Here is a 16,574-nt window from a genome sequence, read left to right on the forward strand (position 1 = left end):
AAGGAAAGGAAATCACAGTTTCAGAAAAGTGAAAACAACAACCTGTAACTAATAAGTCATACACACAAACACACTTGGACTGACTCAAAGCTAGTTAGCCTTGTGAAAGCCTAAATCCAGGCTTATTTTTGTTTTTACACTTACATTGATGACTCCAGGGCAGTTAGGCCCGATCAGCCTGGTCTTTCCCTGACGCAGCAGTTTGTGCTTGACCCGCACCATGTCCTGCTGTGGGATACCTTCAGTAATGCACACAACCAAGGGCATTTCCGCCTCAACAGCTTCATTGATGGCAGCAGCAGCAAAAGGAGGAGGAACATAAATGACAGAAGCTGTCGCTCCTGTCTGTTCTTTGGCCTGAAACATTAACCACGAAGCACTTTATTATGGGGAAAATTGTAAACACTGTAAAATGAATTCAATACCATGATTTTAATAATGACTTGGGATCAGGAAAAGACACCACCAGGCGACACTGGATGTCTTCATTCTTCCCACTAACAAGATCACTATGCTGTCAGAAAAGAGCAGAACCAAGCAGGGCCTCCCCTCTGCCCCATTAGAATGCTGCTCTGAATCGAAAGGTTCTGGGATGACCCATTCTCTCAGGTGACGGCATGTCAGTAAACTTGAAGGTATGCCTGACTTGCGTTTGTGTACCCTCATTCCTGCGGCCATGTTTACTTTTGTTGCTCTACAAGACACCGTATCACCTACTCAGTACCAAACACCCTATACCTCCCCAGGAGCAAAAGAACTAGTAAGCCGCTGAGACTCAGAACTCACATCTCCAATGCCTGTTCAAAACATATCATACTTGATAAATGTTATCAAAAGACGTTGAAAATGATGTGTTTTTCTACACTCACAATTTTTACTTTAAATGCACATTAATTAAAATAAACTAAAATACAAACGCATAAATGGCCATAGAATGAGAATGTGGGTCAAATAAGCATTAGGGTCTATTCTACATCACCCCTCACAATGCAGAGCACTTAAAGACCATCAGTTTGACCATGGTTCTCTCTGTAGTCTTCACATATACGAAAGATGTCTCCTTCTACCCAACTCTAGGTGTGGCCACATCTCTTCCACTGTAATGGAAGCTCCTTGAAGACAGAGATTGTTGGTGATCTCTGATTCTCCAAGAGAACCTGTTCTGTGAGAAGCCCTGCAAGAGGGCTCAAGACAGGTCTTGTTAAGGCCTCACCACAAGCCTGTATGCTTAGTATTTCCATCTACAAATTAAGATGCTGTGGCAAAGAGACAGTAAATAACTTACACAACAAGGTGGCATAACTAGGAAGTGAGTGGCAGAGCCAAGATTCAGATCTAAGTATCTCTGATTCCAAAGTGTCTGTTCTTTTCAGTTATAGCAGGCTGCCTTCCTAGAAATGTTAAAATATAACTTAATCAAGATATAAAGCAAAACCTTTGGGAAGCCTGTGTCATGGGATTTTACAAATGGAGAAGAATACTAGGCTATAGAACACACAGGTATAGCTCTTAGAAGGGGCAGAAGTAAAAGACAGTATCTTTCAGAATCATCCCTGAAGGATTCCCTATATCCCCAGACACTGAGGAGCTTTCTCTATGGCATCCCTAATAAAAAGTATCTTGACAATGACAGAAGAACAAAGTCAAAGGATGCTGACAGATGATCAACAAATGATGCCAGGGGTTAAAAATAATTAAAAAAAAAAAAACTAGGTTCAAGGTGATCAGAGAAGGGGGTACAAAAAACAAAACAAAACAAAACAAAAAACTAGGTTGGAACAAAAAGAAGTCAGATCATAGGGATGTACGTATTTTTTGGAAAATATACCCTGCAGTTTTCTACCTCTTAAAGGCCACAAATACCATCAGAAGCTGGACTGTGACAACAGGGTCTGTGCTAACAAGTGATACTGGATGAAAGGTATCCATCCTGTTCATTCAGAAAGCTTTTTCTCAGCGCCAAACAGGTAAGAAATACAGTATCTGTCAAAGAACTTACAAAATGTTACAAATGTCATATTTATTTGTATCACAATGAATAATAAATGGGTTGCTTAGCAACAAAAACTTCCTTTAAAAGAAAGCAAAAAAAGGCCCATGAAAAAGTCAAATCTACCTACAGGAATTATGAAAACAGCTCTTCTCTCTATTTTGAGGTCGTGAAGTCAGCCATAAGAGAATTTAAAGCAAAAAGACTTTAAAATTCTTCTATAGAACATATGATTTTAACTATTTTTTTTTTACTCTTTAAAGTACAGTACACTTAAAACATACATATACACATATAGTACAACCTATTTTCAAGTTTAAAGTAAAATGAAAATTCTGAATTTGAATTATGTTTTTTTCCTACATTTTAGGATTAAGAATATAAATTCACTTCAATTCGAAGTTGGTATTCTAAAAAGAGATTAAGTATAAATCTGTACTTTTAAAAAATGTGATACTTGAAAACATGTCTTAAAACTCTTTTAAGAATATGGGGAGGGATGCATCTTTTATCACCAGTACATCGGTCCCAAGTACTAAGTTTATTTCCTAGATTTTTTTATTAAATAGGTGAGAATTTATACCATCGTTTCTTTTATAATACTATTACCTTCCTATATATTCATGCAAGTGCAGAAAGAAAATGAAAGAATACACACTGACCTGAAATGAGCTCTCGAGAAAGGTAAAATCTGGGATGTGGAAAACACTGTAAAATTTAACTTTACATGCTTTTATATCATCTGAAGTTTTACAATAAGCAAATATTAATTTTGTAACACAGAATTAAAGTTTACTTCAACATACTTTAAAAATGACTAAGAAAGCAGCAATTTGGGGAAGAGACTAGGGCTCTGTGATTTGTCAGTCTGACTTTAAAGCTCAGTTTTTTCACAGGCACACCAAACTGCTTACCCTGAGCCACGCTAAGTCTACCACTTCTCAGCCACGAACTATGGGCAGGACGCTTAACCTCTCTGCATGTATCCTTGTCTTCAGAATGGGGATGGTGACAGCACCTGCACCTCACTGGGTGGTGGCGAGGTCTGAAGGAAGCAATGTATATAAAGCACGTAGCACAGTGCCTGGCAAAGAGCCCTTTCTCGGTAAGTGTTAGGGGGTGGAAGCTGACATGTGTGCTGCTAACATCCTGGAGGAAGAGTAAGGAAAGGACTGTAAGCCAACCAGAAGCCAACCTGTAGCACTTCTCCCCTTGCCAGCTCATATGAATGCCTATAAAGAAAATGACACTGGCTGTGGGGAAGACATCCCGGGTCTGGGTGACTAAATCGAACCCACTGGTTTCTACGTTACTGGATTTTAAAATAGCAAGTGACTCTCCTGAAAGGGACACAATTAAGATCTCTATCCGAAGTGTGCTTGCTCTTCTCCTGCTTTTCTTTATTAGCAAACTTGGTACCATTAATTACCTCCTTCACAGTATTAAAGACTGGTAAGCCCAGATGTGTCTTGCCTCCTTTCCCTGGAGTGGTTCCTCCAACTAGTTGGGTGCCATATTCCAGTGCCTGCTGGCTGTGAAAGGTGCCCTGAGGGGGAAAAAAGCGCAAGACTCATGAGAAAAGACAGACTGGGAAGCCTAAAGGCAATCTTCAGCAACTTAGAAAAGAAAAACAAATAGGTTAACTATTTCCCAGAATGTGATAGTAACATATATCCAGCATTCTCAACAACTTGCTAAACCCAGCTCTGAACCCTGAAACAATCCAGGGCTCTGCAAAGCCAAAACAGGTGTTGTTTGGAGTCTTTAAAAAAAATTTTTTTAATGTTTATGCATTTTTGAGAGACAGAGCGCAAGTGGGGGTGGAGCAGAAAGAGGGAGACACAGAATCTGAAGCAGGCTCCAGGCTCTGACCTGTCAGCACAGAGCCCGATGTGGGGCTCGAACTCACAAACTGTGAGATCATAACCTGAGCTTAACCGATTGAGCCACCCAGGTGCCCGTTGTTTTTTTTTTAAGGGGATCTCCCTTTATTCAATTTTCAAATTCAGCTAATGGTCAGAAACACCTGTGTGTTTACTTAAACTAACACCTCTTTTTCACTGTTCTCCAGCTCCTGACGTCCTCAGATCCCTCATTTATGCAGTTTAAAATCCATGGTCAATCATTATAAACACACAACAACCTTGGCTCTCTCTCACTTCAACTTACACATCTAACAAAATCACAATCTTGGTTAAATCCAGTTCCCCACCTACTCTAAAATCATACATGTGCAGTCAACCAGTAGCTGGAGAAAAAAACAGAACCATGCTAACTGATCTCACTTCAAAATACTGGTCACTAACCTTAAGGCAAGCTTTTAATGCTGCCCAGCCAACATCCCATAGTTCCCTATCCATTCACTCTCCCTCTTCAACCTCAGCACTACAGACATTTGGGTCCCGTGGATTCGTTGTTATAGAAAGTTGCTCTGTGCTTTGCACAATGTTTGGCAGCATCCCTGGCCTCTACTCAGTAGATTCCAATACCACACCCTCCTCTCCACCCCACTCAGCTGTTGTGACAACCAAAGATGTCTCCATAAATTGAAAGACTATTTTTCATGAGGCTTCTAGGGCTCTACCTCCCCTGGTTGTCCTCTTCTTTCTCTCTCTCCTTAGACCTCTCTTTTGCATCTAAATTTGGCCCCTGAGGATCTCATCCCTTATAATGGCAATAATCCATTTGGCGACTCCTTCCATACACACACAGACACACACACAGACACACACACACACACACACACACACACACCCCTCCATACCCAACCCAAACCTTTTCTTTGAGCTCCAAACTCACACTGTCAACTGCCCACCTGACATTTCCACTTGGAGTACTAACTGGCAGGCATCTGAATGTGCTCAAAACCAAATTCCTGCCCACCCCCCACACTCCCCTCCCACTCCCCCCCATCTGAGTGAATGACAATTCCACTCCTAACAGATGCCAGATCAAAAGTACTGAAGTCACCCTTGATTCTCTTTTTCTTCTATCTCACATCAGACACATTATTGCCCTAACTTCAAAATATACCTGACAGTGTCTCATCCCTTCTACTGCTACCACCATGGTCTAAGTCACCATCAACTCTTGAAAGAATATTGCTCTTGGCTCCCTTTCATCTGTTGTCAACACAGCAGCCAGAATAATCCTGTTAAAACATAAGCAAGATCCTAACACTCCTCTGATCAAAACTCTCCAGTGGTTTTCCACTTCATCCACAGTCAAAACCAAACTCCTTATACGGGCCCGTAAGTCAATACTCAACCTGCATCCTCACATCGGAACTCCTTCACTGCCTGGCCTCATTTACTATTCTCCCACTGCTCATTTCACTCCAGTCACGTTGGCCTTGTGGCTACCACACACAACAGGCACACTCCTGCCTCACGGCCTTGCTGTCCCCTTTGCCTTGAATGCACTTCCCTTGATCCCCATCCACTTGCTTTGCTCTCACATCTCCCTTAGATCTTGACTCAGGTCAGGCTTCCCCTGACCACCTGACGTAAAATCCCCCCTTCCCCAACCTGAACACCACCACAACCCCACACACATACACACACTTCTACCTCTGGCTTATTTTTTCCAGAAAGCATTTATACTCTCTAACGAATCACATAATTTACTCATTGGTTTTGTTGCCATGTTTTTCTCCCTCCCACCACTAAATATAAATTCTAAGAAGGCAGTGATTTCTTACTACTTTGTTCACTGAGAAATGGCACCTAAACCAACACAAGACATACAGTAAGCACTCAATAAGCAATTGCTGAAATTGAATGGATCTATATGGTCATTCTATAGAGACCTAAAAATGCTGACCCAACTACTCAAATTCTATTACAGGCATAATAATTGGGACTTCACAAGGGACTTCAGAAATTTCCTGATTCAACTTCTTCACTTTTCAAAATACGTAACTTAGACCCAAGCATGTTAACTAACTTGTCTAAAGTCAATGATGGAGTTCTGAAAAGAACCACAAGCCAATGCTCTCTCTTTAAGCAGTGCTCTTCAAAGTGTAGTTTGTAGACTCTAGCTGGTCTTCAGTGAGATAAACACAAAAAGAAAAAGAATAAAAAAATTACAAAAAACAAAGGAAAAAAATGAAAAACAAGAAGAAAAAAATAAGTTAAAAAACAAAAATAAAAATGACAGTGTTTGCCAACTTTTATAGCAATATGATATTGTTGCAACTTTTCTTTTGCTAAAAATATTGGTCTGCATTAGATTGAAAACTAAAAGCAAACAAACACCCAAATTGGTCTTTCACTCTAGACAGCTTAAGAAGCACTGCCCTAGATTACTACTCTGTTAAACAAATTCAAATGGACTTATTTTTTAGTCCTAAGTAGGGCTAAAAGCTGTTAATAAGCTTATTTTCCTTAGTTTCCCCATTATCACCATCCAGGTAAGAACAGAAACAGTTTTAGGAGTTCAAATCCAGTACCAGAAATTCCACCTACTGGAAATGTGCATTGTTGAAATCCACTCTGAAATACAAATATTCCTCATTCATATGTGGAACAATGTATACGCCAAAAAAAGAACTAATGAGACAAAACATAGATTTCCTATGAAGATAAACTCAAAATTTCAGACTTCATTGTTATCTCTATAATAACAGAATCTTAACTAATATGAGACAAGTAAGGTTCCCAATTACTTAAAAAAAAAAAAGTAAATGAGAAACAATGCAATTGCAAGTAACTGAAAGACACTGAAACCACCTTGGCTTTCAATATTTAGGCAAACCATCACTTAATTCAGGAAGCACAGATAGTTTCAAATATTGCTTATACCATGGACAACTGCTCTTTTAAAAAAAGGTCACAGGATAAGATGTCATAGGATCATAAAGAGTTTAGTAAACAAAAACATCATATATAATAAACTAATGCAGAGAATTAGGATTAATCAAACATTTGATTATATGCTAACACAATTAATATATAACCAAAAGAGGACTGAAAATGATTTTAATTGGCTGAGGAGTGATAAAATGTACTTCAAATCTTAGGTGAGCATCAGCTTTCTTTTTTTTTAATGTTTTTATTTATTTTTTAGACAGAGAGACAGAGCATGAGGAGGGGAGGGGCAGAGAGAAGGGGAGACACAGAAGCTGAAGCAGGATCCAGGCTCTGAGCTGTCAGCACAGAGCCTGACGCGGGGCTCGAACTCACGAACCGCGAGATCATGACCTGATCCGAAGCTGGACGCTTAACCAACTGAGCCACCCAGGCGCTCTGAGCATGAGCTTTCTTTAGAATACATATACATGGAAGTTAATACTCATAAAATTTATGGTTATCAGAATAAATAAACCAATTTTACCTAGGAACAAAATTTAAAGGTTTCAGGTGTTCCTTTTTTTTTTTTTGATGTGGATTTTTTTTTAAGATAGTAAAGAAATAGAAGAAAGGTCCAGTTATTTCAAGAAAATAACTCATTTTTGTGCCAATAATTTCAGAAAAAAAGTAAAAAAGCAAAAGGACATTTTGTATCAAAAACCTAACCAAGTTCATTTTTTAAAAAACCCCAAACCTATGGAATTTTAAAGCAATTTGTAAGTACTTTATTTACTTTTATTTTTTTTATAATTTGTTTATTTTTTAAATTTACATCCAAGTTTGTTAGCATACAGTGCAACGATTTCAGGAGTAGATTCCTTAATATCCCTTACCCATTTAGCCCATCCCCCCTCCCACAATCCCTCCAACAACCCTCTGTTTGTTCTCTATATTTAAGGGTCTCTTATATTTTGTCCCCCTCCCTGTTTTTGTATTATTTTTGCTTCCCTTCCCTTATGTTCCTTATCTGTTTTGTATCCTTAATTCTTTAAATGGGTGAAGTCATATATTTGTCTTTCTCTGACTAATTTCACTTAGCATGATACCCTCTAGTTCCATCCACGTAGTTGCAAATGGCAAGATTTCATTCTTTTTGATTGCCAAGTAATATTCCAGTGTGTGTATGTGTGTGTGTGTGTGTGTATATATATATACACACCACATCTTCTTCATCCATTCATCCATCGATGGACATTTGGGTTCTTTCCATACTTTGGCTATTGTCAATAGCCTATAAACTTTGGGGTGCACGTGCCCTTCTGAAACAGCACACCTGTATCCCTTGGGTAAATACCTACTAGTGCAATTGCTGGGTCATAGGGTAGTTCTATTTTTAATTTTTTGAGGAACCTCCATACTGTTTTCCAGAGTGGCTGCACCAGTTTGCATCCTCACCACCAGTGCAAAAGAGATCCTCTTTCTCCACATCCTTGCCAACATCTGTTGTTGCCTGAGTTGTTATGTTAGCCATTCTGACAGGTGTGAGGTGGTATCTCATTGTGGTTTTGATTTGTATTTCCCTGATGATGAGCATTTTTTCATGTGTTGGTTGGCCATTTGGATGTCTTCTTTGGAGAAGTGTCTATTCAACTCTTTTGCCCATTTCTTCACTGGATTATTTGTTTTTTGGGTGTTGAGTTTGGTAAATTCTTTATAGATTTTGGATACTAACCCTTTATCTGATATGTCATTTGCCAATATCTTTTCCCATTCCTTTTAGTTTTGCTAATTGTTTCCTTCGCTCTGTGGAAGCTTTTTATTTTTGAGGTCCCAATAGTTCATTTTTGCTTTTGTTTCCCTTGACTCCAGAACCGTGTTGAGTAATAAGTTGCTACAGCTGAGGTCAAAGAGGTTTTTACCTGTTTTCTCCTTGAAGATTTTGATGGCTTCCTGTCTTACGTTTAGGTCTTTCACTCTTTTTGAGTATTTTTGTGTACGGTGTAAGAAAGTGGTCCAGGTTCATTTTTCCGCATGTCGCTGTCCAGTTGTCTCAGCACCTTTTACTGAAGAGACTGTCTTTATTCTGCTGGATATTCTTCCCTGCTTTGTCAAAGATTAGTTGGCCATATGTTTGTGGGTCCATTTCTGGGTTCTCTATTCTGTTCCATTGATCTGAGTGTCTGTTCTTGTGCCAATACCATACTGTCTTGATGATTACAGCTTTGTAGTATAGCTTGAAGTCTGGGATTGTGATGCCTCCTGCTTTGGTTTTCTTTTTCATGATTGCTTTGGCTACTTGGGGTCTTTTCTGGTTCCATGCGAATTTTAGGATTGTTTGTTCTAGCTCTGTGAAGAATGCTGGTGTTATTTTGTTAGGGATTGCATTGAATATGTAGATTGCTTTGGATAGTGTTGACATTTTAACAATATTTGTTCTTCCTATCCAGGAGCATGGAATCTTTTTCCATTTTTTTGTGTCTTCTTCAATTTCTTTCATAAGCTTTCTATAGTTTTCAGTGTGTTTTAAACTTTTGTTTTTAAACAAAAGTTACAGATATTTGAATATTTAGGTATAATCCTATAGATCAAGGGTTGGAACACTATGGCTTGAAGGTATGGTCTGCCACTAGTTTTAAAATTGTTTTACTGGTATACAACCATGCCCATTCATTGACATATTATCTATAGCTGCTTTTGCTGTTATTACAATGTCATTGAGTAGTTGTGAGAGAGACTGTGTGGCCCACTAAGTCTAATGTTTATAATCTGGTCCTTTCCAGAATAAACTTGACAACTCCTACCCTAGATTACCAAAACGCCACAGAATAGACATGACAATTCTTTTAATTACAGAAAAATCATTAACTTTTAAATCACACACAAAAAGTCATTAACTGCTTTTATCTTGCCATATCTTCTTTTAAGAATGAAAGGGATACTATGGGTTAAGACTCATGGCTATCTTCTAATTGATTTGGTAGTATTCCTTTATTTTAAAAACATCTGCATCTATTTTGATGGAACTATAAATTTGTATAAATGTTTTAAAGGGTAATTTATCAATAGCTATTACAATTTTAAATACACAGAATCTTAACACTCAATTTTTCTTTTATGAATCTACTTTATAGACATATAAATGTAGAATATGCATTATAGCGTAGAATGATAGGAAGGCAGGAAAGGAGATTCTTATGTTGCATCTTATTGTGGAATCACATTGCACATATATTTAAAACTTTTGCAAATTCTAGGATGTAAGCAGGGGTAGGGACAGACAATGAATATAAGTGAATGAGAACAAATTAAAACACTTCAGGCAATTTTGCCTGCTAGCCCCCTTGAAGTCCATTTGCCAAGAGAGAGTCCAAAATGAGAAAAGTAGGTGTGCTGATTCTTCTGCGTATCTCAGTTCCCAGGAGCCTCTCTGGGCATAAGCATTTCCCCACACTGATCTGTGTTTAACTGTGCATGTTTTTTGCAAAAGGCCTAAACACACGCCATCTACTTTACCTAGTAGTCAATTGAAGAAACAGTAATCTATTCCAGTGCTGGGGGAAAACCAGTGGTATTAAACTGGCTGAAAGAGAGTATGTGGGTTTCTAACATCATGTGCTCCTGGGGAGGGACTGTCAAGGTAAGTTTAAACAGAGTTTTCATCTTATAGGCTGACTATAGTACCCAGCCCCACCGCCCCCCACCACCAACACCAAGATAGAATTCCATCGCTGTACTGTATGCTTTTCTGCAACAATCATATATTATAACTTTTGTGATATTAAAACATAGAAAAGAGTTTAAAATGTTTTTGTATATGTAGTATGCATCTTCATAAAACATCTTGACACGTACCTGCTTACCAGTGAAACCCTGGCAAATAACCTTCGTATTTTTATCAACGTAGAGATGTTTCCGGGAAGCTATATAGGAACAATGCCGAATTCCATTCTGTTGCCCTGAAAAGTAACGAAAATATGACACATTATAATTTCTCCAAACTATTGGACCATGAATTGAACTTAGTGACACACACACACACAAAAAAAAAAAAAAAAAAAAAAAAAAAAAACACAACCACCCCAAACCCTCTATTACAGGGGCTATCTTGTGATCATGGAAACTTTAAGTGACACACAAAGACTACAGAAATAGAGAAACAAAAAAGGACACTGTTCTCTTCTCCAGTACCCCCTCTACCAAGAACCACAATCTTGTATCCTTTTCTAAATGTATAAAGAAAGGCTTAAGTTTAGAATTTTCATTCCCCAAAGACAAATGGCTCAAATTAAACCCAGGGACCAGGTATCATTTGTACTAATAATGTTTGCTAAACAGCCACATGCTTTGCCCATTTTACTCAACCTTTTTTTTTTTTTTATGTTTCCTTATTTTTTTAGTAATCTCTACACCCAGTGTGAGGCTCGAACTCACAACCCCGAGATCAAGAGTCACATGCTCCTCCGACTAAGCCAGGCAGACGCCCCTTCCTTACCCAATCTGTTAAAGCCCAACATCTATAAATAACAGGTAAGTGAAGAGGCACACTTTGTTAGGAGAGCTTGTAAGAACTACTCTGCAAGTCATTCCCCAAAATAACATTAAATATTAACATTAAATGTTAACATTCAATATTAAGTCAGAGATAAAACTTGTCTAATACACAACCCAAGGTTACTCAATTTGATATCTTCTGATGTAAGACACCAGACCTTACATATAGAAGAAATAGAGAAAATGAAATAAATAAGCAGATGAGAGAAGAACATGTAAAAAATACCTAAGTTATTTTCAGCAAACTACCTCCATGAAAACTGATAAATCTCTTTAGTTACTAATACCAGCTCCCGTATTTCACAAGTCAGTAGAAAGTAAAGCACTGATGAAATAAAAGTGTGGGCTACTCTCTGACTACTTTAAAACCTTCATTATAGCCCCAGCTTGCTGTCTCTGTGGCCCATCCCTGGCCCTTTTGAAGTGTCAGGCCATCCTCTTACCATTGAATTAACCCATAGAAGCTAACTCTAGAAAAGAACATCTTATGACATATTTGTCCAGAGTCTACTCCATGCTTTCTGTTTTGAATCGCTGCCTCTTGCCCTCCTAAATCCTCAGACCTTAGGTTCCATAACTGATCTGTATCTGGCCCTTTGGGTATCTCTTGAGCAGTCTTCAACTCCTGTGCATACCTCAGTTTCTAACAACTTTGAATTTCGGAATCCCTTGTACCTCTAGGGAAGAGACAGGCCAAGATTCACCCTTCTCAACTGGGAGAGGAGTGTTCTATGTGCACACAGATCTGCTGGGTAACAGAGAGCTGCATTTTTGAACTGGAGTATGCTGAACGAGGGACCATTAGGGGGCACCGAGGGTCAAGTCCTGCCACAGTGGGCACAGCCAAGCACCTGAACCTAGGACAGCAGACCCTACAAAGGGAATTTGCAGCCTCAGGGCTCACCCTAGCCAGTGCTGTCACTTAAGACCCATTCTTGCCAATGGCTCCAATCTCACAGCTGGAGACCCACAACCACTATACTTGTGGAAGTATTCCCACTGCTATTCCTGACAGAATCTGCTTCACCAGTCCTTTCTGTTCCTGGAATCTTCAATACATGGTCCACCATTAGGAATTTTCAGACAGGATAACAGATTCGATCACAAGATCAAATTATAAGATCAGGGTATCTGGAGTGCATACTTGCTAAAAGGCAATACTTGCCTTTTGAAGGTAAAGCTGGGCCCTCCACAAGAATTCTTATACTCACTCTTAAGAAAGGAGAAATCAGACAGTTCATCTCTCCATCCACAGGAGCAGGAGTGGCCCTAACACCCCAAGAAAAGACAGGTCTGCCTACATCCATAAAGCATGGGCTCAAGAGCAGAACAACTAAGATCACTATCTTCTTCTTCTTCTACTCCAGACCTCCTAGATTTATGGAGCTTAAGACTTCACAACCCAAGATCTCTGGTGCCCACAAAAACTGCATCAGAAAGTGTGATGAAGAGCAGCTGACCTTACAGTTTCCTAGCCCTTTGGTATTGCTCAGCCTGTGCAGTTGACCTTGACATTCTAAACCTCTGGTGAAGTCGATCTTGGGAGATCTGTCATGCATATGTGTGGGCATGTGTGTGCACGTATGCATGGGATCTCTCATCTACTGTATGAGTCCATGCTCATATAGATGTAACTGCAGCTAAGCTATAATAGACTATCATGACCTTTGAGCCAAATCTAAAATATATGTTTGAACACAAGAAATTCCCGATATTTTGCCCTAACAAGAAACCTACATGATGCCAGACAAGGTGTCGGCGGTACTGAAATGAGGATGCTAGAATAATCAAGCACATACCCTAGTTCCTGGAGTTGTCATCATTCATTTACTCAGTCAACACTGTGGATAACCTATGCCAAGCCACAATACCAAGTATCAAGGATAAAGTGTTGAATAAGAGTCTCAGCCCTCAAGATACCCACAATTAACCTGAACTGACATAAAGCGGGCCAGAAGTACAGTTGAAAAGTACTGTGGTAGGAATAGGCCTTGGACATCTGGGGTAGATAAACTCTCCTGTCCCAACTCAGTCTGTGTATATTGGGGGGTAGGGGAGGGTTTGGGGCCGGGAGGTCAGAGAGGATAGGGTTAAGGGATGGATTCCTCACTAGGGCTACCTCCAAAATGAGCCCCAGACTACCAGCAGTTCACACCTAAAATCCCTGCTACTTTATTGACTTCCAGCCTCCTAAAGAAGTAGAGGGTTGTATGGTTCCCGGCAATGGCTGTAATCTCTCCGCAACTAAAAACTCTCTTCACATCTGCCCTAATTCTAGCCCATGCAACCCCTTGGCCTCAGATCATCTAACCAAACACGTGCACCTGCATAGTAAAGATCAACATGTCACAGGAGATCCCAGATAAGGAACCAATGACTACTATATGCCTCTTTTTCCAAAATACTGCTCCAGGACATGTAGGTCAACTGAATGAGAGATGCTAGCAATCAAAACAGTCTCTGAAACTCAAAGGAAAACCTGAGGCGCCCCAGCAAGCCATGATAGTGGTACTTCATAATCACCAAAAATGCTCTTTTAATCCCAGAAACTCACCCCAACCCAGAGGAGCCTGCCCTATCTCTGGCCTTTTACACCAAACACATTCTCCCAGATACCATGGCTGTGAGGAGGACCTAAGTACAGAGGCTGACTGTACTTCATAGTTCTCCTCACCTTCATCTGTGCCTCCTCTACAGCTTCAGGATGGAAATAATGCAAAATATGCTTATATTCCAAGCAAAACTCACCGAATTCTTACTTCTATCATTCTTTTCCTCATCCTTTCCTACTTTATAATATCATGGCCCAGAATCGCAGGCTGGAGGCTCCCCAAGAAAGCAGCCTCTCCTCATCCCCACTCCTGCACCTCTTCCCCTTCCTTCCCACAATCCCACCGATCTCTTTCATTTGGCCTGGCAGAGAGCAAGCGACTAGCTGCTGTAAACATTAAATCTGTCAGACCAGCTCTATGCATGTTCTTTCCCTACTTGATTACCTCTCCACTCAAACCATCAATCAAACGCCCAAAGTAATGAAAAATAGTCTATTCTACTTCTGCTGAAGAAAGCAAAGTGGTTTACAGCACAGATCTTCAATTGTCCATCCACCACTAAAAGATGCTCAGTCACATTTTGGTTTTAAATGCGAACCTGACCTCTATAAAACTACCAAGTAACTAGAGAAAGTGATTTCGTAAGGTTAAATCAAGAACACAAGGCATACACGAGTGGTCCCACCATCTTGCAAATACCTTTCACCTTTCAATTAAGAGAGTCAATGGTACTCAACTCCCTGAGAATTTCACTTGCATTAATTCATGTAAGTTCACATTTAAATAAAACATTGGACAGTGAGGAATCCTTAAGTCTTCACATGACATTCATGACTTGTGAATATAATGGGGCGTGTTTAGGGGATCTGAGATTAAGAAGAATGGAACCTGCAAACACTTTTATGTGGTATATAATACTTATGCCACACACTATGTACGGATGGGTGCACACAATCTGCTACTTTGTTTACTGCCTTATTTCTCAGAAAAATTATTTAAGGTTAAATTTAGTTCAAGATTATTTCAAGTACCATCTAAATACTTTGGAACTTCTAAGTGTAAATGCCATGACTATAAGGCCCGTGTCTTGTATACCATAGTGTCTCCCATATGGTAAAGTGCCTTACAGAGTCGTGGTACAACATATGTTCACTGAATTTCAGGACAAGAGACAGGGTCTATAAAAAACACACCTCTATCAAGCTAAATGTCACAAGTTCCATCTCATTTTTCCTACTTAACAGGAAAGAAGGGGAGAAAAACCTACATCCATTTTTGTACATGCAAAGATCACAGGTTTCCCTAAAATTCTTCTAAATATTGCACAGAAGTCCAGCCCTAAATGCTGCCAGCAGTCCTCAAAGCTTTTATCTTAATCTAGTACAAATTCCATACTAACCTTTTTTTTTTTTATTAAAGCAAATAGAATCCAGATGCAGTAATGTGATGTAAATAGACTATTTCACAACAGGAAAAAACAAAGAGCTTAAAGCAAAACATACCATAAGTAGAGATAAGGCAGTGACAGACCAGGAAGTGTTTTCATAACACATTAACAGACAAGGAATTAACTTTAGCAACATGAAGCACCAACAAGGTAGAGACCAAAGCCTAACAGAAAAATGGATAACGGCCATGAACAAGAAACACAACTAAAGACAGACAAATGGTATACCGACAGATGATGAGCTACCTAACTTAACTAATGTTAAGAAAATGAGCATTTTAGGGGCACCTGGGTTGCTCAGTCAGTTGAGGGTCTAGATCTTGATTTCAGCTCAGGTCATGATCTCATGGTTCATGAGATCAAGCCCCAGGCCAGGCTCTGCACTGACACCACAGAGTCTTCTTGGGATTCCCTCTGTCCCTCCCATGCTTACATGTGCACACCTACGCACAGTCTCTCTCTCAGTCTCTGTCTCTCTCTGTCTCTCAAAATAAATAAATAAACATTACCAAAAGAAAGAAAGAAAGAAAGAAAGAAAGAAAGAAAGAAAGAAAGAGAGAAAGAGAAAATGAGTGATTTAAATTACATATTAGGGCAGCAGGAAGGCCTGAGGTTCGCCACCAGGAAGAATTTCCCAGTGGTGAAGGCTGCAGCTGCCACACCTTGGGCCATCTCCAGGGAACGTGGTGGTGATGCCTTCTCTCCAGGTTCTTAGAAATCAGGCAGCCTAACCTTGGGACTGCATCCCAGGAGCGTCTGAAAAGGGCTCTAAGGAAACAGAAAGGCCTAGGCTTGAGTTCATGCTCTGCTGATCACCAGCCACTGACCTGGGACAGATCTTTTGATCTCCCTTAACCTCAGTCTTCCCAACTGTAAATGGAATAACAGCTGCCCACAAGGATTCTGTGATGTTGTTATCAGATGATGCTTGTAAACTGGGTAGCAAAGTGGCCGGTATGCTCCCCAAACTGGGTTAACATCCTACATGAACACAAAGGTAAGTCATATAATTCATATTTTAAGATAAGTCCAATGAGAAATGTTTCATATATGTCCTCATGCATATCCTATATATGTTTATCTGTAAATATACTAATACATGTCTACAAATATTATGTAGTATATACACATACACTTGTAACTTTTTACCCTATGAAACATTTTTAAAGGTGCAGCCTCACTGTGAGAAAAATGGGGATAGTAATATTATGTGCCTCATAGGCAATATGAGAATTAAATGAGTT

General features: G+C 39.5%; 1 protein-coding gene across 2 annotated transcripts in view; it reads right to left on the reverse strand.

The window, feature by feature from the left end:
* SUCLG1 (succinate-CoA ligase GDP/ADP-forming subunit alpha) overlaps window positions 1–16,574 on the reverse strand; it is a 42,189-nt gene that overhangs the window by 20,937 nt on the left and 4,678 nt on the right. For both annotated transcript variants that reach the window (XM_015075836.1, XM_015075837.3), the window contains exons 2-4: window positions 10,633–10,736; window positions 3,420–3,536; window positions 145–357 (exon numbers count right to left, since the gene is read on the reverse strand). In XM_015075836.1, coding sequence (XP_014931322.1) covers window positions 145–357; window positions 3,420–3,536; window positions 10,633–10,736 — 434 coding nt within the window. The remainder of the gene's footprint in view (window positions 1–144; window positions 358–3,419; window positions 3,537–10,632; window positions 10,737–16,574) is intronic.

This window comes from Acinonyx jubatus, chromosome A3, assembly GCF_027475565.1.
Source record: "Acinonyx jubatus isolate Ajub_Pintada_27869175 chromosome A3, VMU_Ajub_asm_v1.0, whole genome shotgun sequence".
Lineage (NCBI taxonomy): Eukaryota > Metazoa > Chordata > Mammalia > Carnivora > Felidae > Acinonyx > Acinonyx jubatus.